This window comes from Anguilla anguilla, chromosome 5 (genome assembly GCF_013347855.1).
Source record: "Anguilla anguilla isolate fAngAng1 chromosome 5, fAngAng1.pri, whole genome shotgun sequence".
In the NCBI taxonomy this organism is placed as follows: Eukaryota; Metazoa; Chordata; class Actinopteri; order Anguilliformes; family Anguillidae; genus Anguilla; species Anguilla anguilla.
In genome coordinates, this window is record NC_049205.1 from 22,907,749 (window position 1) to 22,933,676 (window position 25,928).

General features: G+C 40.7%; 1 protein-coding gene across 4 annotated transcripts in view; it reads right to left on the reverse strand.

Annotated features, from left to right (window-relative positions):
- Positions 1 to 25,928, reverse strand: part of chd2 (chromodomain helicase DNA binding protein 2) — an 81,953-nt gene that overhangs the window by 12,552 nt on the left and 43,473 nt on the right. For all 4 annotated transcript variants that reach the window (XM_035419555.1, XM_035419556.1, XM_035419557.1 and 1 more), the window contains 15 exons: positions 23,575 to 23,667; positions 23,314 to 23,487; positions 20,772 to 20,941; positions 20,211 to 20,252; positions 19,794 to 19,933; positions 19,289 to 19,427; positions 18,374 to 18,524; positions 16,039 to 16,161; positions 11,469 to 11,591; positions 11,055 to 11,195; positions 10,773 to 10,889; positions 9,171 to 9,349; positions 8,912 to 9,011; positions 8,165 to 8,357; positions 2,337 to 2,568 (listed from right to left, as the gene is read on the reverse strand). In XM_035419555.1, coding sequence (XP_035275446.1) covers positions 2,337 to 2,568; positions 8,165 to 8,357; positions 8,912 to 9,011; positions 9,171 to 9,349; positions 10,773 to 10,889; positions 11,055 to 11,195; positions 11,469 to 11,591; positions 16,039 to 16,161; positions 18,374 to 18,524; positions 19,289 to 19,427; positions 19,794 to 19,933; positions 20,211 to 20,252; positions 20,772 to 20,941; positions 23,314 to 23,487; positions 23,575 to 23,667 — 2,117 coding nt within the window. The remainder of the gene's footprint in view (positions 1 to 2,336; positions 2,569 to 8,164; positions 8,358 to 8,911; positions 9,012 to 9,170; positions 9,350 to 10,772; positions 10,890 to 11,054; positions 11,196 to 11,468; positions 11,592 to 16,038; positions 16,162 to 18,373; positions 18,525 to 19,288; positions 19,428 to 19,793; positions 19,934 to 20,210; positions 20,253 to 20,771; positions 20,942 to 23,313; positions 23,488 to 23,574; positions 23,668 to 25,928) is intronic.

The following is a 25,928-nucleotide window of genomic DNA, read 5'->3' on the forward strand; positions in this document are numbered from 1 at the left end:
CTGGTCTGACAGATCAATCGTCGTAATATTACAATCCTTTATCCTGAATCTATCTGCGCTATAAAAAAGTAGTCTATCCTTGAATAAACTGAATGCGGGAAAGAATAGTGTGTGTAGTCTCTACTAGTAGGGTGAGTTTCCCTCCATACATCAATAATGCCCAACTCTTCCATCAATGATTTCACTTTTCTAGTCAGAGGTCTATTCTGAATAATTGCTCCTGACGAATCTAGTGTAGGGTTTAGCCTGATGTTAAAGTCCCCCACGCAGATTACCACACCCTGATAGTTGACCATTAAGTCAAAGATGTGTCTGTAAAATAACCATTCACTTACCGGTGGAGCATAAACATTTAATAATGTCATCTCAGTCCCTTCTATTCTCCCTGTGATCTTGACAAATCTTCTACCTTCGTCCTTAGTCTCTGATATATGTTCTTAATTAAGTGTAGGGCCTACTTGATATAAGAGTAGCAACTCCTCTCTTGTGGTCTGACTTATAAGAAGAAGAAAATACATGCCTAAAACCCAGCCTTTTTAATTTTGCATGTTCGGATTGACTCGTGTGTTTCTTGGAGGAAAGCTATCTATTGCCTTCTCTTTTTAAAATTTTGACAAAATCTTACTTCTCTTAATTAGATTCAAAACCCCATTGACATTAAAGGAAATTATTTTCACAGATCCACCTTACAATTTGTTCTTACTGAAGTAAAATGATCACTCTTCCCTTCTAGATAAATAGTAAGTATTCCCTTCTCAACAAAAAAACTAAATCATAAAACAGAACTAAGATAAGGAATGTTTTGAACATTGAACATTTTAACTTTTTTCCAGACTTCCAACAGTGAAGTTCTTTCACTGACCTGCCTCAACTCTGCGGGATAACCTTTATTTCCTACCTGGGTTAGAGGGCCCTCTGCTATGATAACAGCATGAAAACTTCCCTCTTTTTTATGTCTCGACCATGTCTCTATGATTTACACTGTTTAGTCTATTTTGTTTACTCTTTTCAGACAGTTTACTTCAGTTTTAAATTAGTCTATGTTCTCTGTATGTTCACATCTGAATACTTGCAATTTTTCTTTGTAGCCTGGTACTCCGTTGGCCCGAGTCATGCGCCGCCCCCGCATTGGCTGCAATGACCATCTCTGAATCCTCTCCAGAAGTGATCCCGGTTGTGTGATTACTTTTACCGGCAATCCCCGGTCCGCTAGGTCCGACGTTGCCTCCTCCACTGTTTCTTAGGTTCTCATCCCATCTTCATAGAAGACTCTCAGCCGAGCTGGATACAGGGTCTTGAATCTTATATTGTTTTCCTTCAGGACCCTCCATGCCTCCACGTATTCCCTCCTTCTAACTAGGATTCCTGGAGCATAGTCGTGGTCAAGGCTGATTTTGCAGTTTTTCCACGTGAAGCCTTTCTTTTGCCATCCCAGTTTAAGCACTTCTTCCTTCATTCTGAAACTGAGGAATTTGACTAGAATCAATCTGGGCTGGGTGCTTGTCTGAGGTTGCGGTGCTAATGCCCGGTGAGCTCTTTCTATCTGTAGGTCCTTTGTGTCGAAATATCAAGGTTCTCTCTAAGCAGCTTCTCCACAAAGGGAATCACTGACCTGGGTCCGCCTTCAGATCCTTCGGGTACTCCGTATATCCTCACGTTTTCCGTCCTTGAGCGCCCCTCTTGCTCTGTTAGCTTCGACTGGAGCTGCTCTTGTATTTTTAGCATCTTTGCTAATGCCTCTTCCGCATTTTGCAGCCTCTCCTCATTCCCTACAGTCCTCGCTTAGGCTTCATCTAGCCTCAAATTATTTTTTGCAATTTCTCCTTTAATTTCTTCAAGCTGTTTTCTGTTGTCTTGCCTGAAATCACGTATCTCTCTGAGGATCAGTGTCAGGTTGACAGATTCTTCCTCGCCATCCATTTTGTCGCTGTCCTGGCTAGCCGCGGGGGAGCTAGCATCCTCGAGTTGCTGCACCTCGTTGTTTTTCATCAGTATTCTCAGTTGTCTTTTTACTCCTATTCTTAGATGCCATCCTCGCCTCCTTTCTAAGTATAGTAAACGTAAACCAGTACACTTCTATTATTTTGACTTTGAGGCAGATTTCTTTCACTTTTGTTGAGAGACCTCTCCTTACGCTGTCATCCCTTAGTGACCCGGAACCGGAAGCCCGGTCACCCAATATTTTCATACAAAACCATATTTAGTTAAATCAGGTTATTAGAACCCACACCTGTACCCACACTGGACCTTCAAAGATAAGATTGGGGACCCCTGGTTTCTCAGGCACAAGACGAAAGCCTGAGAACCAAAAGGACAATGTCCTCTTTGTTCCTCACCTGTCATAGTAGTCACGGTGACCGCGGTGATCTCTGTCATTGCCATATTGCTCGTAAGGCCTCTTGCGGTAGTTTCCAGAACTCCTGTACGTGTCGGTGTGCGGCCGACGGTCACTGTAGTGATGATCCTTGTAACGGTGCTGATCATACGGATGATGCCGTTCTCCCTGCCAGGACTGGTTGCTGTTGCTGGGGTAACTGTATTTGCGCTCCCTCTGCCAATCCCCTCGATCTGGGTTTGAGTGACAGGGAAAGCTGAGTCCCAGCTACTGGCAAGCAATTTCATGGTATTTTTTTTGATGAATCGCTATCACTGACAAATTATAACTGCATCCACCTAGACTGGCACAAGTAGACATAATTCACTGTTCATTTGAATAACACATGACACATTTTGGACTATAATTCAAAAGTCAAAGATAAAAAGAACACCACTAACACTGATTCCTCAAATACAAAATTACTATATGTCTCCAACACCACATGTAAGAGTAACTAGAACATCATTTACAGTGGTCACTGGTTTCAGATGACGCTTCTGCCATGAGAGATCTTCCCGGCAGCGGCAAATTTGCATATATTTTCTTTGTATTTCTACAGGAACTACTTTTGTTTGCAAAACCACCACCAGGTGGCAAATGTGACCACTCAAAACCATATCTGGCAGTTAACACTTCAACTACTGTGGCACTCTCAAGCAAAGTACAACAGAAATGGTTATTCAAGGAACTTTGTGGTCAGAATGTGAAACTTAATAATAGTCAGATTATTCTGAGCAGTCTAAAGTCATCCATGTTTGTTTCACTTAGGATAGGGTAGAGTTTGTATAAATGTAGGCTAACGCATCATAAATGTAACACGGTAAATAACTTTTTGTTCACTGCTGCTAGTCGTCATTTGAGAATTGTATACGCACAATTCAGTCCTGTAGCATACCAAATGATTAATGGAAAAGAAACAGCATTTATCACACACATTTATTATAAGCACACACCAGATTGGTCTGCTTTGGCTATTTTGTTTTAAATTAGAATGTATTCAAGGCAAATTTCCTGTAGTCGTTCCTCTCCTGCCAGCATCTATTTCCTTGTTTATGGAATAGGGATATGGACAATTATTGAAATTACTGAATCATTTAAATAAACCATCATTGTTTAACATTTGAGTATTTGCTCATGGTTAAAGGGGAAATGAAGGAAGCAAGCGTAGATAATGTTGGTTCATTACCGCTGTCTCTACCTCGGCATTCCCCTGATTTGTTTCGTCTGATGTTTTTTTTTTTGAGGCATTTTTGAGAGAGACCGGCAAAGATGTGCGCAGACCATCTTGTGTACATAAGACCTGGAGATGGTAGGAGGGGCCAGGTGGTGAAGCCTAGGAAGTAACGGGGAAACAGTCTCTACTGTGCATACTTCAGGGAAAAAGCGCTTGCTGCTCATTTAAGTTAATGTAGAAATCCAAGCTGATTTAACAACCAAGGAAAACGTCATCTGCCCATTTTTGGTGATTATAAATTTCATTATCTGCAGCAGTTTCTGAAACAATGGTTGTTGTGGTCCAGAAGTCTTGGGAACATGTATCGTCAATTTATCCTCGGTAGCACTGTATCCTACAGTAGCTTACAGTGTGAATATAGTTTATTCCATTGTTATACAACAGCTTGGCTGAATACTCGATTCTGATTGGTCCAAGGGTGGGCATTATTTCTCAGTAAAGGGACACCTCGGCCTTTCAACAGTTATAAAATCAATGCGCTACAAAATCCAGCATTCTAAAGCAGTTTAAACAGCAACATTATTTCGCTTTTGAATTGTTTTCACATCCCCTCCTCTTTTCAATGTCCAATTTCACAACTGATGGCAACGTTGAAACACATTTCTAGTTAGGCTACTGTTGTTAGCTTTATTTACGGTTGCCAACCATCCCGCAAATTGGAATTGTCCCTTATTTGGACAGTAGAATAGGGGTTCCGCATTTAACTCATGACTACGGGACGAATTTTCATCCGTATGTTTGTGAACGATTGCATTTATAGTAACCGCTGTTTTGAATACAATTCAATAGTTAGCTAGCCAGGATAACAAGCATGCCGTGAGACCATTCTGACCTAAAACCAAAAATTTTAAAATTGACAAGGTGACAAGTGACGGTGAACCTATCATAAAGCTAGCTGGCATTCAAAACACGTTTCAGAGGGTCTTAGAAAGACGTTATGTAGCCTATACACTGCGCGACCACACCATTTATAAAGCAAGACAGTGCTAGGGAGAAACCAAGCCCACGAGCTAAACCCACGCCCAAAGCAGAACTCATATCAGCTATCGAGACATTTTGAACTGACAAGCTGACCACAGAGCTCTGCAACAGATACATTGATCATCTCAACAAAGTGTTGCGCCGAGTTGTGGAATTGCGAGGTGGACCAACTGGAATGTAGCCTTTGTAATTTCATTGGAGCAAATTTCATCTCACTATCTATGGTCTGGTGTTGCTGTTTCAATATCATAAAAATCCTTTTTCCTCAAATATATTGGCTTGTGCAAATTTATCGTCAATTTATCCTCGGTAGCATCCTACAGTGTGAATATAGTTTATTCCACTGATAATGTTTGATCGTTCAGTTGCTAAATAGCCTGCCAGAGGAGAGACAGACACATTAACACATCCACATTCCACATCAACAGCTGGCTATTGTCAGGCAGTGGGGGTGTGAAGACAAGCCAAACTCCAGTAAACTGCCCTAAAATTTTAAGTTATCCTGTTAGACTTGGCCTATATTATTGAGTTTGTTTGTACGTTCACCAAACTCCTAAAAAAAATGAAAACGTTTTAATTAGTAGGCTAGCTGGCAAGTATTAACTATCACAAACAAGTATTAACTGAGCAGTCTCCATTTACACCATAGCCTGAATTGTTTCTGATATAGCCTTGCTGCACGATTGGTGTGGTCATAGCCTTTGAGTTAGATTTCTGTAACGAAGTGTGATGTGCCAATACGCGCCTGTCCTAATATCCAAGCTCTGCCACTGGGCAGTGGTTAAAGAAAACATGTTTTCACGTGTATAGTGATTTTAAAAGGGTAATACCTCCCTTATCGCCTATATAACAAAAACGCTATATTTCAAAAATACAACTATTGGAATTGATCGAGCTGCGTACTTTATTTCAAGAAAACAGTTTTGCAACATAGACTATTGTTTTATAATATGCATGAAACTTGTTGTGGGAAGTAACAGCAGAAGTAATAAAAACACAGATTTTTAAATGTTTAACAACCACATATTTGTGTAAAATCCTATAGAAACATTTTTTATGTTCTATTTGCTCCAAATTTTTAAGAAAGCAAGTGAAATCTCCATTCACCCGGCAGGTTCCTTCTGTTTCGCAAATGAGAGGCGTAAATCGGACAGTCTGTCATCAAAGAAATTGACAGAATTTACATTAGGCCATCTATCAGTCATCTATCAGTCATGGTTATTACGTAGGCTTAAGATCATGTCTGCAGTGTGGTATAAAGCATTTTAGTTTTACAAATGGGTGTTTTTTATTTTTTAATTACGGTGAAAGGATCTGTGTAGGCTACTTTTTTGGCCAACCCGTTTTCCGTTTCAGGAACAGAAATTGAAAAGCAAGAAATTAATTGGTGTTCGATATTCATTTTAAAACATAAATCGACAAAAGAGAATCAATTGGTTATTCGTGTTGCTTACTGATATTAAACATACAATTAGCTACATAAACTGAACTAGCTCTCGATTTTAAAGTTTATGGTATTATGTTCGGTTTTTGTTATAACAAAAAGGTTCGATTTTTTTTTATAATTACCCATTTGACTTCCGTCTGTATTAAATCGTACTAAAGAAAACAGCTGTTATTTTCTGATAAGTTAGGTATATGTTGCTATTTGAGTAGTATTTATGAAATTGTGAAAAATTTTTGTTTGTTTGCTGAAAAATTGCCAAAACGGGTTTGACATCCCTGTTAGGATCTTACAAGTTTTATGTTGCAAACTGTTATAACTGTAATAACTAAAAAAAAGAAAGTTACCAGATCCATAAAAATATTTGAATGGTTTCTATGCTGATACCAGCCCAATATCAGGTGGTATTAAGGCTTTATTTTTCCCAAGTACTAATGTCATCCTAAAGGAGTAACATGGTGGTTTTCACACTTTCTCGGTTTTATGTGCTATTTGCACAAGAGGCATTGAAGAAACATGATGAGTAAAGTATTAAATATGCGTTTTAAATTTATCATCCTATTTTCAGGCGGTTGAGAATGTTATCAACTTAGTGCGTCACGAGTACAGTAACCACTCCCCTTTCCACGCCCCGTAAAGAAATCTGACTGGACACACCGTCCTGCTACAAGTGTGCTGTGAAGTTTACGTAGCAAACAACAAGGCTGAATCCTTCTGACGTAATTTACATAGAAACTCAGATCGCATAGTTTCACTTACTGTGGCCAAGCGGAATCGGTAACGTTTCAGAAAATATATAATTTTAAAAGGTTTAATTCAATCTTCTACTGGGACTTGTGGGTGTTATTGAGGGTGTGAAAGAAAATTTCGGTGCAGCTTTTCAGATTTACAGTTCGATTGAGCAAGTATCATTCAAAGTACAGTTTTATGGGTTAGTGCTGTCCGATTGTGCTAGCCACTTCACATTAACCTTGTACGGCGATCAGTAAAGGCTAACAGCACAGCACCACTTAATTATTGTCACTTCTATCACCACTGTAATAAACTAAAAAAAAGGTGACAAACTACCTTTTCTGTGAGAAATGTATTGTCGAGCTCATGCGCATACACTGCTGGCGACATTCTAAAACTACGTTTTGCCATCCCTACAGTCAGTCAGATTGCTTTGATAGCTCATTCTAAATGGATAACTCGTGACCCATAGTTTGTGCCGCTGGCTTACAGGCAAGATAATGCAAATATTTGACTAACGTTAGGTTCACTTATTAGAGTGCCTTTTAAGGACTATTAGAGACAATCTCTGGTTGGTCATATTCATTTATAGCTAGCTAGCTAACGTTAGCTAGCTATGTAGTTTGCTTTCATAATGTAATGTTATCGATAACGTTAGCTAGCTAGTTTGCTTTCATAAGGACGTTATAGTTGTAGTTTTATCTTAACTTGGCTGGCTAGCTAGCTAGATATAAGTCAACGTCCTTAGCTGTGGATACTTTATATACTAAGTTAGCTAGCTTGTGAAAATTCAGTGTCCCAAGATAAGCGCGTATCATGGAGGTAGCTATGGTAACGGGGCACGGTCTGTCAATCATAGCTAACTGACAGTTCTCATTACCACGCCCAGACAGTTCGGGTGAACTTTTATAGTGGGGAATTTAGGCTTAGAAAAATACGTTTTAAAATACATTTAAATGACTGAAAAATAAAAAAATTATGCACATTTGTTTTGTTGTTGCCTAAAGACACCTGGCAAGTGTCACATTCAACCACCATGTTACTCCTTTAAAATCACAGAGCTAAGCTCATTTTAAGATTGCGAATCACCCCAAAATGCAACACAGCGTGACATCAAGTACAATGCAGAATAGTGAAAGCTGTCCTTATGAGGAAATATTACACTCTGCTGCCCTCTACTGTTAGAACCCCGCATCCATTTCCTTCTGGCCGGCAGAAGCAAATGCGTCATCTGAAACCAGTGACCACTGTAAGAGGTGCAGTGTTTGCCTAATGTGAACATCAGAATAAATTGTATTCTGCACAGGAAGTTATTTTTGTCCTGTGCGTCTCAATCCAAAAATGGCTAAACTAGATTTTGCTCATGTTCATCAGAATTTTCTGTTCTCTCACCCACCATCATTGCTAAAGTGTCTTTTGTTGGACTGGTTGTAGGGCTCCCTGTGGTGGGCATGGGGGGTTGGCTGTGTTGGGTGGGACAGGGGCGGGAGGGGCTTTTGGGAGGGCTGGGAGTCCCGGCTGGAACCCGATGGCTCAGGCCTGAAGGACTTCTTCCTGCTGGAGGACTCCACCTTCTTCTTCTGCTCTTTCTAATGCATGCAGAGCAGAGAGGAAGAATCTGAAGGGAATCTTGGATTTGATGGATATACTGAAGGTGCCAGACATACTGAACATAGATATACTGATTATTCTGCATATATGAAATAATGACAAATTGAATACCCTGGATATACTGTATATGGATATACCAAATATGCCGGATATATTTAATTTATTGGATATGGTGTATATGGTGTATATGTTACATGCTGATGTGCAACATGACGAAGTATGATAAGCTAAATTTAGTGAATATCAGGCAAATATGTCAAACAATTTCACAAGTTGAATTTGTTGAATATAATGAACAGTTTAAATATGTTCATCACAACAGTTGATTATACAACAGCTCAGCTGATTTGAATACTTACTACGCTGTTACCAACTCTAATCTTATGTGAGAGCACTTAGGTGCATGTCTTTGTAAGTGGATCTGAATAAGAGTATTTTCTAAATTAATAATGCAGTGTAAAAGAGTTAGCCCATGTCTTTTAAAAGACCTGAGATATAGAAGACTTTTTGCACAAAGGGGTTAGCCTCTCACCTCTTCCTCCTGTGATCGCTTCTTCTGTGCCATCTTATACAGTTTGTGGAGTTTTCTGGCCCCAAACTCAGTGAACTTTGACACAAAAATCCATAGGTTTCTGCCAAACAGAGGGAAAAGCCAATCAGTGACATGCCATCACAGAGACAGCCAATCAGTGACACACCCCTATAGAGGGGGCAGTCAAGACAGGCACCACTTGTGAGCAATGCTATGGTGTTAACATGATGAGTGTTAGCGTGCGATGTGTGCTGTGTACCTGCGCCACATCTTGACGTGCTCAGGGTCACTGTAGGCCTTGAGGCACTCTGTGATGCGGTCTCCAATCTTCAGCAGGCAGGTGCGCGTGTGCTGCAGCTGCTCCTGCACTGACAGACCCTCATCCGGCTTATCCAACTGCTTCAGAGCCTTCTTCACTGGCCTCATCCTCTCCTTACACTGGGGAGAACACACTGGGTTATTATTACACACAGACACACTCTCTTCTTAGACTGAGACGATAACACATGAAAATCCTTATCATACACACAGACACATAGAGGATGATTAGTCTGGTTTGTTGAGAAATGTGCATTTTGAATCCGCTTATCGAATCCTGAAAATGTATTTTTAATGGCATTCACACGGTGCTTTTACTCAACTGCCAGGACCTGTAGCACTCACTTCAACATCACTGGTTACGCAGTGTGTAACGACGCGCCTCTAGAGCAGTGTTGCCAGTGTTCAGCTATTTTTCAAATTGTAGTGCAGGGAAAAAGGGCTTTGGGCGGTTTGTCATTATGTTGTTGGCTCTCTAAAATTTACTATTACGTAGACCACTGTGTCTTTTATCTTATAACACAGGACAGCCTATTGAGCGTGTAAGAGATGAAAAAGCCTAGGTGGTTTAGGCTACATTGTTTGATAACTTTGTAATAGGCTAGAAACTAGTAGTTTCTATGAACTATGGTGCTGAAACTAAACCTGCTATATGTGTGTGTGAGTATGCACGCGAGTGTTTGTCCTCCCCAATCCTGCATAAAGTCATGAGAACATTCACGTTCATCAAGGAGAAAATGAGCATGAGAATATACGCTGGTTTGTGTATATTATTTTTCTCTAGAGTGGTCTGGTTTGAGGCTGTGATTGGCTGGGTTCACCGTTTTCAAATCTGGTAATACTGCAGAAGAGCCTATACAATACGGACCGGAGAAAATGCTCAACTGTGTGGCTAAGTTTCACAATAAGTCCTAGGGATACAGTAAAATGTAATCACTGCATGAAAATAATCTCATGCAAGTGAGGAAGTACTTCAAGCACAGCAAAGCATGGCATAATAAAGCATAAAGAATGCACCATTTTCAATGTCCCCAGTCACAGTCATAATGCCACAGAATCAGCTAATGCTAATTTTTCGGCATCCAATTCAGGTTAAAATATAAATAAATAAATAAACCGCGAATATCCAAGTTACCCATGTTAAGACGGAAATAGAGTACAACTATTCTCTATTAAATGAATGTCGTCGAGTACTGACCAGGTTTATTGGGATGGGATAACAATCCTTTTCAGCAGTTGTAAATGTTTGTGTTCAGCATTCATTAAAACGAGAGGACACTTGTTTATTTTTCTTTACTTAATTTTACTTTTTAACCAAAATATCACTGTTTTATGGTAGCCTAAATCTGCTGAAAATAAAGGTGATTTTGCGTACAACACATTTTGATTTCTTTTTGTACTCAAACAATATGGCAAGAACCGGAAACAGGATTTGATAAGCAGAATCAAATTGGTATGCAAAATCGATTAAATCTAAACGATTAGGCCTAATGATTAGCCAGCAGTGAGTAATGTGATGTGATTGGTCAGGGCAGTGACTCACAATGCTGAAGGTCTCTTGGTCGAGCTCATCGTCTTCCTCTCCGATGGGAACAGGCTCGCTTCCTGCAGTGATGTGAACTGGGCCCTGCTGTTTCTTCCCCCGAGCCCCTGCTTTGGCCTGCACAACACCACAGTAATAATACATTAACAACAATGCCACAGCATGTTAATATCCAATTAGTAATAACACAGAGATTCCACATTAATACACTGCCAACATGCTACACATTTTAACAACATTCTAATAACACATCAATATGAAAACCACATCAGCTGCACATACCTTTTCCTTTTTTGGCTTGGAATGCTTTTTGTCTTTCTCTCCCTCTTTCTCTTTCTTGGGAGTTCCCTGTTTCTCCTTGTTCTCTTTATTATCCTTCTTTTTCTGTCGCTTCTTGCTTGGGCTCTTCTCCCCTCCTTCATCCTGGTACGAAAATGGAAATTAAGTAAAGCATCTTCTGTATTGTACAGGAAAGTTTAGTGTCTCACAGAAGGGAAGTGCTGCATTTGCGTATCACAGAGAGGGCGAGCACTGCACTGGTGTTTTAAAGAGACACAATGTTGGCATTTCACAGAAAGTGCTAGCAAAACACCAGTGTTTCTAGAAAGTGCTAGTGTCGCACTGCTGTTTCATAAAGGTGACTAGCATAGCGTTTTCTGTGCAGGTGAAGCAGTAGCCTCTGTGAGCTGAACGCACCTTAACTTCTCCTTCCTCTGACGGTACGTCTGAGAGCCGCGGAGAGGAAATGTCATTGCCATGCTCGTCTTTGGGAGCTTTATTTTCCTTCTTCACCCGAGGCTTCCTCTTCTTCACTTTGGTCTGAGTCAAACACAGGACAGAGAGATCATTTATCATAACACCATTGTTGCCATCATTATCATCTTTCATCTGTATGTTATTAGCATATAAAAGAGAACATTATTCACTGAGGAAAAAAATGAAATTTCAAATAAAATGCTTATCACTGTTTAGAGCTCACTATACACAATTACTGTGGATGTACAACAAAAACCCTTCATGATTTCAAACAAGCAACACAACACTGCTCAGAGTTCACCATACACACTTCCACCATCTTTGAAAATACACCACTACTCATTTACTTTATTTATTTTACCTTTATTTAACAAGAGCCGCATTTCCACCGCAGGAACTTTACCCCGGAACTAGGAACCTTTTGAGGAACTCTTGAGTGCGTTTCGACCACAGGAACTAGGGTCTAAATTTAGTTCCGGGGGCTTTATTTTACCCCCAAAAAAGTTCCTGCTCGGGGGGTAGTACTTTCCAAAAGTACCGGAACCTTTGGGGTGGGGTGCAAGCGTTGAAAATTTCTGATTGGTCGACTACTTGCAGTGTTTTATTTCAACCGCCATGTTTAAAAATGTGCAGCCGCAAACCGATTTATTCTCATAACTTCAAATCAAACTTGTATGTTATGCGGCGCAGTAGCCTAGTTTTGGGTATAGCCTGCCAACGTCTTGGAATTATAACGTGTGCTCTTCTGTTCTTTTCTTGCTTTAGTATTCGTTTTATAAAATGCTAAGCATTCGTGCTGTGACAGCATATTACGTACCAAAACATTCAAACTGATTAATTCGGTTGCTGAATATTATCTTCCGGATTTTCTTTGTTAGCCCGTTGTAATTGACTCAAAACGTTTGATACAGTTATGTGAGGTATGCGGTAGTTCTGCGTAATTCACATTAGTGATACAGTAAAAGAAAACTGGGAATCACCTTCCGCACTTTTTGTCAGGGTAAAATAAGAGGTTAATTCTAGTAATCGTCCCTTTAGCTTTTTCAGACTGCCGTAATTTTACTCTGCCATTCTTCAATTCCACAAAAAGACCAGAAAGACTATGGACTAATTTATGGTGCATGGTTCGCATCTGGAGGGCACACTTCGCTGCTCGGCTAGCAGTAACTTCGAAGGAAAGCAAACGGTGGCTGTACCACTGCTAATTTAAATTTTCACGCAAGTCCAAGTTTTCGTTCTATTCTTGTCATTTTGCGATTAGCCTATATGGAATTGACGATGAGAAAGTAATCAAACAGCAAATTGTTTACAACGTGTGCATGTTTTCTGCTGTTGTTGCCAGTTAGCCTATATTGGAAATGTGAATGCATTCTGTCGCTTCGGATGTCAAGACATGAAAGCGAATGTTCGCATAAAAACATAATGAATGTGTTTGAGAGGATATATAAAACAGTTACAATCTGACTATTGGCCTGTTATATCCTATTTGTTGCATAACGGTCCAAGTTCAACTACCAACGACAGTTTTGCTTGACAGCAGTAAAATATGCCCAAACGGCTGCAGAAGAATATTTCAATTCCATGTGATTAAATCGATAAAAATCAATAAATACAAAAGTAACCATATATAGTCATTGTTGGTAACCCGTTGTATATAAGTGGAATAAACCCCTCCGGGCTGTCCCGGTTATTAGAAAATAATGTAGGCTACTTCGGTGGTAGTATGGGGTTACAGAAGAAATCATAGGACAGATGGAAATAGGAAAGATCTAATCTTTATTCCTGCTCTATCCTCTCCCCTCCTCGACTTTTCCATTTCCTTAGGGGACACCGTAGTGACATCATCACCCTGCGCCAAGAATCTCGGAGTGATGATGGACAACAGGCTGTCCCTCTCCAACAACATTGCAGCAGTAACCCGGGCATGCAGATTTTTCCTATACAACATCCGCAGAATCCGCCCCTTTCTCACCACCTACTCAACCCAGCTCCTGGTCCAAGCAATGGTTCTATCCCGCCTGGACTACTGCAACTCTCTTCTGGCTGGACTACCGGCATCTGCCACCAGACCCCTGCAGCTCATTCAGAATGCTGCGGCTCGTCTGGTCTTCAACCTCCCCAGACACTCCCACGTAACTCCCCTGCTCACTACCCTCCACTGGCTGCCTGTTATAGCTCGCATCAAATTTAAAACATTGGTCCTAGCATACCAGGCAGTCAAGGGATCAGCCCCAACATACCTCCACAAGATATTCAAACCCTACATGCCAGCCAGATCCCTCCGTTCTGCTACCTCAGGACGCCTAGCACCTCCCCCTCTTCGCACCTGCACTTCCAGAACACGTCTCCTGTCTGTTCGATGGTGGAATGACCTCCCTGTGGAGGTCAGAACAGCTGAGACTGTGACCCATTTCAAACGACGACTGAAGACCCACCTCTTCAGGCTGCACCTCTCCCCATCCCTCCCTTCCCCCCTGTAAATGACTAAACTTAGGGTTGTAACTAGGCAGCTGTTTCATAGGTGACTTAAGCCGCGTTTCCACCAAAATTACCCGGAACTTTCAGTCCCAGGAACTACTTTACCAGGAACTAAAAGGTTCCTTCAGCCAATGGTTGTCTGCGTTTCCACCGGGGTCTAAAGTACCGCGAAGATTAGGCAAATTAGCCCACTGACGTTGTCGTCGGTCCATCTGTCATATGATTTCTTCTGTAACGCCATACTACCACCGAAGTAGCCTACATTATTTTCTAATAACCGGGACAGCCCGAAGGGGTTTATTCCACTTATATACAACGGGTTACCAACAATGACTATATATGGTTACTTTTGTATTTATTGATTTTCATATATCCTCTCAAACACATTCATTAACAGCAGAAAACATGCACACGTTGTAAACAATTTGGTGTTTTATTACTTTCTCGTCGTCAATTCCATATAGACTAATCGCAAAATGACAAGAATAGAACGAAAACTCGGACTTGCGTGAAAATGTAAATTAGTAGTGGTACAGCCACCGTTTGCTTTCCTTCGAAGTTACTGCTAGCCGAGCAGCGAAGTGTGCCCTCCAGATGCGAACCATGCACCATAAATGAGTCCATAGTCTTCCTGGTCTTTTCGTGGAATTGAAAAATGGCAGTAAAATTGAGTAAAATTACGGCAGTCTGAAAAAGCTAAAGGGAAGATTACTAGAATTAACCTGTTATTTTACCCGGATAAAAAGTGCGGAAGGTGATTTCCAGTTTGCTTGTACTGTATCACCAATGTTAATTATGCAGAACTACCGCATACCTCACATAACTGTATCAAACGTTTTGAGTCAATTACAACGGGCTAACAAAGAAAATCCGGAAGAAAATATTCAGCAACCGAATTAATCCGTTTGAATGTTTTGGTAGCCTACGTAATATGCTGTCCCAGCACGAATGCTTAGCATTTTATAAAACGAATACTAAAGCAAGAAAAGAACAGAAGAGCACACGTTATAATTCCAAGACGTTGACAGGCTATAACCAAAAGTATGCTACTGCGCCGCATAACATACAAGTTTGATTTGAAGTTATTATGAAAATAAATTGGTTTGCCGCTGCATATTTTCAAACATGGCGGGTAATGGCGGAAAATAAATACAACACAAATGCTACGAGTACTCGACCAATCAGAAATGTTCAGCGCTGCAAGCTCCACCCAAAAGGTTCCTGTACTTTCGGAAAGTACTACCCCCCGAGCAGGAACGTTTTGGGGGGTAAAACAAAGCCCCCAGAACTAAGTTTAGACCCTAGTTCCTGCGGTGGAAACGCACTGAGTTCCTCAAAAGGTTCCTAGTTCCGGGGTATAGTTCCTGCGGTGGAAACGCGGCTTTAGGCGCATCAACTGTCTTGACGACTACTTGTATTTTTATTTATTTTTCCATAGATTGCGTTGTTGCCGTTCTCGTTGTTAGTGTTAATCAGTTTAACCATCAGGGTCCAAGTTGAACTATGCGGTTGTTCCCTGTACTTGGACCGGTACTTCTCTCTAGGGGTTTCGTCATACTTGTTCCTGGTTATGGTTATACACTTTGTTGTACGTCGCTCTGGATAAGAGCGTCTGCCAAATGCCTGTAATGTAATGTAAAGATGGACCGACGACAACGTCGCTTTTTCATACGTCAGTGGGCTAATTTGCCTAATCTTCCCGGGACTTTAGACCGCGGTGGAAACGCAGACAACGATGGGCTGAAGGAACCTTTTAGTTCCTTGAAAAGTAGTTCCTGGTACTTTTTGTGGAAACGCGGCTAAGGTCAGTAAACTGTAAATTATTCTCTATGATTGTGATAATCTGGTGATTCAGAGGATTGTGAAGCCAATCAATTGTGGGGACGAGGTTAGGTTGCCGGTTTTGGAAGAACAATGCTGGGGGAGACGCCACTTCACTTTCGAGAAGTGCCACGGAACCTAATCACCACAGTGAGTCAGGACCTAAGTTTAATATCTAGTCTGAAGGCTGGTTAATGAGTGATGCAGTGACCTCCTCTGCGGGTTTTACGACGTCCTTGCTTTCCAGCTCCTTCTTCAACAGTTTGAGGAGGTAATCTGTTCTCGACTGCAGCTGTTTGGCTTGAGGCTTCTTGCCCGGGTCGTCTGGAAGAATCTGCACAGAAATGACAACAGGCAAATTAACTGCAGATGCACCAAAATCCAGTCTGAAATTAAAGCCAAATGATACTCAATCAGCCTGTGATTCACTAAGACCACAGCCCTGTGCAAGAACACCTACACGGCTTACAGATTTCACATCATTCACTTCCACACCTGGACATTCATTTAAAACAATTTGGATGACACAGCCAAAATAAATTCTATGACCGCAAGCTCCACCTTACATTCATACCTACAACCCTTCTAGATAAAAACCACTTTTCCACATGGCAGACCTAAAAATCCCAAAAGGATTCATCATTCGGGTCTCCCATGACATTTGGAGGATAAATGCAGGATTTTAAAAAGAATTATTTTCTACTGCAAAAAAATTCCTATGAAATTAGAAGAATTTCCCGATGGAATCTGGGGACAGTGGAATGGAAGGTGCAGTTTTTCCCCCCAAAATATCTTGGGAAGACACCACTCTGAAGTCAATGAAGGCAGATACTCTTCATACTGAATACCAGTGAGCAGTGAACATAGATTAAGCCAGCCTGTGAGGAATGGCAGCTCACTGCCTTGTACAAGATTTGATATCCCAACAAAAACTAGCAAGCTAGAAATATGTATCTCAATAAAAACACATTTTTAACATACAAAAATGCCAAGCTAAGTTTACAATGCACTGTCTATAAGACATTAATTAAAACCAACAAAATCTAGGCCTGTTGCTACAAGTACTAATATCAAAATAAGGCCAAGTTACAACAAAAAATATTGGGTAGCTTGGCAAAAATTAAACAAGTTCCATTCCAAAGCAAGCTACCCAGTGTTTCCTCTATTATTTCATTTAACGTTCCCTGTGTTTTTTCATCTTACCATCTGAAGAGAATGTGGTCTATGGCAAGCCCCTTTAACATTTATTAACTTCGCTTGACTATCCCTAATTACGTTTTAGATATCTACAAATGCATTATGACTAGTAATAATTACCATATGTCATAGTGATAATTCAAGATAGCAGCTATTAAAATTGGACAAGTGAAAACAATAATTAAAAATATCTGCAAATACATTTTGACTAGTCAAAATACATTTTAAGATATCTATAATGACATCACAAACATCGTCATTCGACTCGTCACACATCCATCCATCCATTATCTATACCCGCTTATCCTGAGCACGGTCGCGGGGGTGTTGGAGCCTATCCCAGCGTGCACTGGGCGAGAGGCAGGAATACACCCTGGACAAGGCGGCAACCTATCGCAAGGCACACACACCATTCACTCACACACTCATACCTTTGGGCAATTTAGAGTTTCCAATTAGCCTACCTGCATGTCTTTGGACTCTGGGAGGAAACCGAAGTACCCAATAATTAAAATATCTGTAATGTTGTTTTGACTAGTCAAATTGATATTTTCAGATATCCAAGTAAGAATTATTTCCAGTCAAATCTGCTGTGCCTGATGTGACTCTGATACAAGGCTGTGCAATGGATTATGGGTCTTTATGCTTACTGTTTAAACTAGACTTAATGGATAACTGATACTTTATGAGAATTGTACTTTATCTGACCTGTGTACATTAGTTGTTCCAACAAGCTTCGACATGCACTTAATGCATGTCGCTTTGGGTAAAAGGGTTTGGCAGATAAAATATAATGTAAATGTAATGTTTTGCAAACCCGATGATCAATTTTGGTTGAAGAAATGGCAGTGGCTGTACTCAAACAAAATGTAAGAAAGTGCCATGAAGTGGAAAGAGAAAGCAAAAACAGTCGTGTTTTAGCAGACAGTAAATTGTCTGTACAGTTAACAGTTCCTTTCACGCACGGGCCGCAGTATTGAAAGCCCTGTCAAAGGCACTCAGGTTAGGTTGATCCGACACTGCATTAGTAGAATGACGACCTTCTTACAAGGAGCACATCTATAACTGCAGGAAGTACTCTGCTCATCCATTGTTTCTAATAAAAGCTGAGAATCGGGATTTTAACTACATGTGAATTACTGGATTACAAATATAAGGAGCACAGAGCCAAATCAATAAAAAATATTAGTCCTAAATATTAGGGAGTTCACTATATTTTAATAAATTATTAAAATAATGAGAAGGACAGGCACAAAACCTATTTGTATTAGGATCTGGGCAACATTCCATGACCGTTTATAGACTGGCTCTGAAGCGGTCTAGAGGAGTCTGGGACCCTGCCTGCTCACCTTGTTGCCCAGTTTGAGATCCGGGTCAGTTTTGATCAGGTCCCAGTTGCCATAGCCATGCTCGTACACACCCAGGAGCAACTGCGTGTCATCCTCCACCTCCCAGTCCACGTCGAAGTGCGGTAACTTCACACGACAGGTCAGCAGGAACCTGGGCAGGGAAAAGGACACAGGGATATGCCCCTTTCATACAGCCATCCAATTCCATTCTGTCGCTCAACATTGGAGAGCACCGACGGGAGGGTATTTCATGGTGGCCTTTAAAACGATCAACATGAACATGTAGCTGGGAATTCATCTGACATGAATTGTCCGGTTTCATTTTCTCATTTCTGATGCTGATGATTGTTAGGAAAACATGACAAAAAATGCATTGCGTTGCATTACATTACATTTATTTGGCGGATGCTTTTATCCAAAGTGCGAAGGTCACTGGAATATCTACCAATCCAGTATGCATATGCCGGGTAACCGTAGCACAAACAGTATGGCAATACAGGGTGATACTGGGTAACTATGGTATTAGCAGTATGTCAATACTGAGTAGTGGTGATGTTAACAGTATGCTTAACTTGCATAGCAGTGGTGGAATGAGTTATGCTAATGATGAGCAATAGTGACATTACTCACATTATTCTAATGGTGGGTAGTGGTGACATTAGTGTTATGTTAACAGAAGGCAGAGCTCATCTGAATGGTATGTTATGGGTATATCATACATCATCATGGGTATATATCATGGGTAACAGTGATGCAGTATGTAAATGGTGGGTGGCGATATCAGTAGTATACTAATGCTGAGTGTAGCGGTGAAATTGGCTGTATGCCAACAGAGGTAGTGATCATATCAGCAGTATGCCAATTCTGTGTATAGGCAATATTTGCAGTACGTTAGGTGGGGGAGAGGTTATTTACTTGCTCCTCTCTGCAGGGTTGGAGGGGATGGCTTTGTGCAAGGGTTCAAATTCCTCCTCATGTTGGATGATGGATTTAGCGTTGACCTGCACCCCCGAAATCTTTATGTTAATCCCTCTGCGTTTCCCAGGACCCTTTGCTGCAGGGAAAATGGAGGACAGGGAATCAGGGTGTCAGGGAATTGGGCAAACTGAATTCAGACTCTAACTGAAACTGTTCTGAAGCATAGCACACCTCTTGCGGGCGACAGATGATACAAGTCCACTAGTTCTCTCACTCTGACCATCTTACTCTTCTCATACTCACCATTTCCTTTAATCTCACCCATTTCTCAGTGTCTGTTTGTAACTTCTCATTTTTGCTCACTGTTCACATCTCAAATCCCCTTTTCTTTCCCTTCATCCCTCTCCCACTCACCCTTTCTCTTTTGCTCTTTCTCTTTGTCCTTCTCTCTCACTCCATTCATCTCCTCTTTCCCTCCCTTTCCCCCATCCCTCCCTCTCACCTTCACAGGGGTTGTCTTTCAGGTGTTCCTCATGTTCCTGTACAGCAGTGACACAGCTGCTATGAACCAGCTCTCCCAGCCTCTTCAGGTCTGCGACAGACTTATCCACCAGCTCAGCGTCACGGGCTATGCCCTCCAACCTGAGGATAGACACACTTGCATCTTAACGTACACTTATACACACATGGTGTATTCACATACATGCACACATATGAACATGTGCAAACACTTGCACACTTTAATACACAAGCCACGTTTACACAAACCCTTATTAATATGCACTTGCACGCACATACACGCATAAGCTCACACACACGCACAAACGGGAACTCATGCAAGGACATAGACTCAGACATAGATACCACACTGAGTTTTCAGTAAGGCTGGCATAGTGGCCAGGTTATAGCTGCCTCTTACCTCTCAAGTGGAGCTCCAAACTTCTTGTAAGCCTTTATGAACCTGAGGAAGAGCGATATTTCATAAAGCAAATGGTTCATTTATTTATTTATTTTTACACATCTCATCCTTTGGTAATACAAATATACAAGGTATATACCATTACAAAAAACATTTCCTCTGAAACTTTGTATTCAACCTTCTGGTTGAGAAAACCATGTCACAAATGTAATGTAAATGGGTGAATACATCCAGGATAACTACATCCCCATCATTCCATAAGACTTACTGCTCTCAGGCTCTCTGAACTTGCTGAAGGAAAGATGAAGTTGAAGTACAAATTCATTCAAATATTTCTGCTGGCATTAAGGGTGGGGATGCATTTATTCTAAAACCAAATTTGCATGGCGGGTCTACTAATTTGTTTCAGTTATATACTGGGCTGATAAAAAAGATAGGATGTTTTAATTTCTTGGTAAATTTGCCCTTAAAACATACACTACAGCGCACCAGTATGCTATAATACAGTTGTGTGGAATGGCCCCATAGTGTACACATGCAGTGAAGGTAGGTAGTGCTCACCTTCGGATTTCTGCATCGGTGAATCCCTCTACATTGTTCTTGCGTGCTCGTGGTCGGCCCCGCCTCTTCGGCCTCTTATCATCGTCACTGTCGTCCGTCTCACTCTCTGATCCAGAGGACCTGTTCTTCAGCTTGGAACCCACATCACTGTCACTGTCATTGGCTTGAGCCTGAGATAGTCATAACATCAGCCAACAGTCAGCTACAGCTGCATATCACTCTGAAGTGTACATGTGTGTCTTATGGTGACACTTTGTGTGAACTGGACATGAAATTCTAACATTAGACTTTCTTGAGAATTTCCCAGCTACAAGTCCCTAAGCAGAGAAGATATAGTGGCAAGAAAAAGTAAAAACCCTTTGGAATTACCTGCATTTATGTATAAATTTGTCTTAAAATATGGTCTGATCTTCACCTGAGTTACAATAATGAACAAACACAATCCGTTTTAACTAATAACACACAAATTATTGTACTGTTCTTGTCCATATTGAACGCATCATTCAAACATTCAGTGTAGGTTGGAAAAAGTATGTGAACCCCTAGACTTTAACAAAAGCTAATTGGAGTCAGGAGTTAGCAAACCTGGAGTCCAATCAATGAAATGAGATTGGAGGTGTGGATTAGAGCTACTTTGACTTATAAAAATCACTCAAACATTTTGAGTTTGCTATTCACAATAAGCATCTGCTGATGTGAACCATGCCCCCCAAAAAAGGGGTCTCAGAAGACCTACAATCAAGAATTGTTGATTTGCATAAAGCTGGAAAGGGTTAGAATGTAACCCTCCAGAGAGTAGCCACAGTACTAAATCGTCTCCATTTATTTGTCTAACTGTGGACTGATGAATATGTAAACTCTTGAGTACTGTGGCTACTCTCCCTAGAAGTGGGCGCCCAGCCAAGATGACTCCAAAGACACAAGGCAGAATGCTCAATGAGGTAAAAAAAAAAAAAAAAAAACCTAGTGTAACAGCTAAAAGCTTGAAGGAATCATGGAACTGGTTATCATCTCTGTTCATGAGTCTACCATACGCAAAACATTGAACAGGCATGGTGTTCATGGCAGGACACCGCAGAAAGCCGCTGCTCCGCAAAAAAACATCGCTGCGTGTCTGAAGTTTACCAAAGAGCACCTCGACACTCCACAACACTACTGGGAAAATGTTTTGTGGACTGATGAAACTAAGGTTGAATTATTTGGGAAGAACACGCAGCACTACGTATGGCGTAAAAAGGGCACTGCATACCAACATGAAAACATCATCCCAACGGTGTATTACGGTGGAGGGAGCATCATGATTTGGGGCTGCTTTGCTGCCTCGGGGCCTGGACAGCTTGCCATCATCAAGGGAAAAATGAATTCCCAAGTTTATCAAGATATCCTGCAGGATAATGTCAGGGTGGCTGTCTGCCAGCTGAAGCTCAGTAGAAGTTGGGTGATGCAGCAGGACAGTGACCCTAAACATCGAAGTAAATCTACTACAGAATGGCTTCAAAAAAGAAAATCTGATTTTTGGAGTGGCCCAGTCAGAGCCCAGACCGCAACCCAATAGAGATGCTGTGGAATGACCTCAAGTGAGCCGTTCACACCAGACATCCAAAGAATATGGCTGAGCTGAAGCAGTTCTGTGAGGAAGAATGGTCCAAAATTCCTCCTGAACGTTGTGCAGGTCTGATCTGCAGCTACAGGAAGCGCTTGTTTGAGGTTACTGCTGCCAAGGGAGGTTCGACCAGTTATTAAATCCAAGGGTTCACTTACTTTTTCCACCAGCACTGCAAATGTTTAATGGGTGTGTTCAATAGAGACATGAAAGATTATAATTGTTTGTGTGTTATTAGCTTAAGCACATTGTGTTTGTCTATACTTGTGACTTAAATGAAGATCAGATCACATTTTATGACTAATTAATGCAGAAAACCAGGTAATTCCAAACGGTTTACATCATTTTTCTTGCCACTGTAATTGATACATAATTGAGATTTGGGTCACAAATACTTGAGAATTTATTTTTACATTTAAACACACTCCCCCACACACAAAATGGGCATTAGCTCAAAAAGTACCAGAGTAAAGGTCCAAATTGAATTTTAATTTATGTAATAGTTTATAGAACAGTACATTGAAAGAAAAATTAAAAAATGAACAATTTAGTTCAAAAATGACATCAGAATCATTGTTACCCACATATTTTACAATATCCTATATATCACAGAGCAACCCATTCCAAATACCTTTTTTTAATACTCTCATTCTGTACCTCTCCGTCAGTTTCCTTGTGTAAAATTCCAGGAAAATCTGAAATTTTATGTTCAAACTGACATGGAATGTTTGTGTCTGTGTGTAGCTCAAGTAATACATACTCGGCAAGAACCCATCAAAAGGCTTTTCCCTCCCCAGATGATTAGTTAAAACCATCACAGGTAACAGCTGGTAAACACAACACCATCTTGAGGTTAGTGAATCCTCACCTCACACCATCACTACCCCATAATGCTGCTGGATAAAAGCCAGGTGCATGGGTTTCCAGCTTGCCTCTCACCTTCTTGTTGGAGCTCCGGCTCCGAGGGAGCATGTAAATGTCCTCCATCTCTTTCTGCTTCTCCTCCTCCTCTAACTTCCTCCTCTGATCCTCTGGGATGATGTCATCCCAGTCCCTTGAGGGCGGAGCCTCCAGCTCGGGAGTGCCCTCATCCATGGTGGCAAAGTTGGCCACCTGCCAGGGGGGTTAAGGTGGGGAAGTTAGAGAACGCAACTAAATAGACACTTTATTGTTCACAAAATTTAGAAATCTGCACATTACCTTAAACTGGGAGAGCAGCTCGTCGGTGGCGTTCGACCCCTGGTCACTCTCTCTGGTCTCAGCCAGCCGCAGGATCTCATCAATGTCCATTTCCTGCATCAGGGAGCACGGTTCATCATGAACAGTGCAGAACATTATCACTACATCAAATAACAATTAACACAGCAGGCAGTATGGCCACCTTGTCATGAAACTTATGATCAGAATTCATTAGGGCTGGATTTTGTGCTAGGCACTGTCATGCGTGGGGCCTAGTTTGACTTGCTTCAAGAAATTTCTCACTGTATAATGGCACAATCAGTGAAACGTTACCCATCATGAGTTGCTTGGAGTAATAGCCTCAGCTAAGCATACAGATGACAAAAATAAGGTGGCAAATCAATATTTAGATGTTTTTCACTTTTTCTGAATTAGCGAATGTAAGCTGGTTTGCACAGAAGATTATTCTGACTATGAAGTTAAAGCTAAGTACCCAAACTGCATCATCTGCTTAGTCCATTGCAAATATAATGAGGTCTATAATGTTTGGCATCAAGACATTTTTTCTTGATTTGGCTCTGTACACCATGATTTTAGATTTGTAATCAAACAATTCACATGTGGCTAAAGTGCACTTTGTCAGGTATTATTTAGGGGTATTTTTTATACATTTTGGTTTCGCCACATAGAAATTGTGGCACTTTTTATGAACGGACCCCCATTTCAAGGCATCATATTTGGGACAAATGCCGTCATAAGTGTTTCCAATTAGTCAGGTGTGTTCAATTCCTTCCTTAGTGCAGGTATAAGAAAGCTTTCAGTATCTAGTTTTGATTCTAGCCTTTTGAATTCCATTGGAATCTGTTGTTGGCGTTTGTCAACATGAACACCAGAGTTGTGCCAATGAAAGGCAAGGAAGCCATTATGAGCCTGAGAAATAAAAACAAAAGTAACAGACAGGTCAAACCTTAGGATAACCGAAATCAAGTTTGGAACATCACTAAGAAGTCTAGTTCTTCTTCTGATTCTGAGTCTTCTTTGGTCTACCAGGCTCTTCCTCTTCTTAATGACGTTCCAAACAGTTGATTTTGGTTAGAAGCTTGTTGCTTTAAAGTTTTAATTTCACTTCCTTTCACTGATTCGTCTCCAACTTAATGTTCCCCAACAAGTTTCTTAATGTTCTGTTTCTTCACGTCTTTCACAGTCGTTTACCATATTACGAACCAAGCAATGAGAGCAGTGCCTGCTTCCAAATATACAATTGTCCCTTAAGAAAACATCCACAAGTCCCGCCCTCCTCAGCAACTGTTGCTATGTATGACAAAAGCAGATGGAGTCAAGCTGACAGTTTGAATGAATTACTGCAAGAAACAGATGACAGTATAATCTACTTCGAAAAGTAGTTTGGCTTGATACAATCATTGACAATATACAATTCAAAGAAACATCAAACTGTGGAAATATTGAAAAATGATTATGCACCTTTTTAAAAGGGTTTAGTTTGTTTTATGGTGTGGCAATATTACACCCTTACAGGGTTGGGGAAGGTATCATTCAGTTTTCTATTGATAAAATGCTAGAAATAATTATCAGCCATTAGCTAATGATGAGTGGTTGGAATAAAAATACTATGGCAAGGTTTACAAAAAAGTAGCAAAAGAAGCGCTAGCTAATGTTTATAGAGCTAGTTTGACCCAACGTTAGTCTAACTTTTTCTAGATGTAGGGCTAAGCCCAATTTACGCTACAACATAGCGGGAGATTAAACCTACATAGGCTAAATCATGTGCAATATCAACCTATTCTGGCACTTCTATTTATACTTCCTTTCTTTTTGATCTTATCTTTTCTTATTTCATTTAATATTTTTTATATTGTTTTACTAGGTTATCCTTTCGCCAACACAAGGACTATCGCAGCCTAAAGTTCAGCATTTCATTGCCAGCAAACTGCCTATCTCCCGAATTGTTAATAGTGCATTTGACAAATAAACTTTGATTTAATCACTCAGCTAACTATAGCTAATAGCTAATAGACTAGATATTTTATCTTATTGTATTGACAGGCAGACTCACCTATAGCTTACCTTCAAGCAAATGTATGTGTGCCTGTATATCGTATTGACATTAAACTGTTGTATACAAAGTTTTATCTGCGACAGACACTTCTCAAAGTTTGTCTTCAGCTCAGGGAATGGAATAAAAATCATCTCCCCCCCCCGCCCCAAGACAGTCAAGATAACACATTTATGTTTTGTTACTTGTAGATAGTTTGTTTTCACTGTCACCTACAATTTGTAGACAATGAGAGCTAGATGTTGGAGGAAGTCATACATAGCAACCATTTCTAAGCATAGATTGGTGGACTACAGTGTCA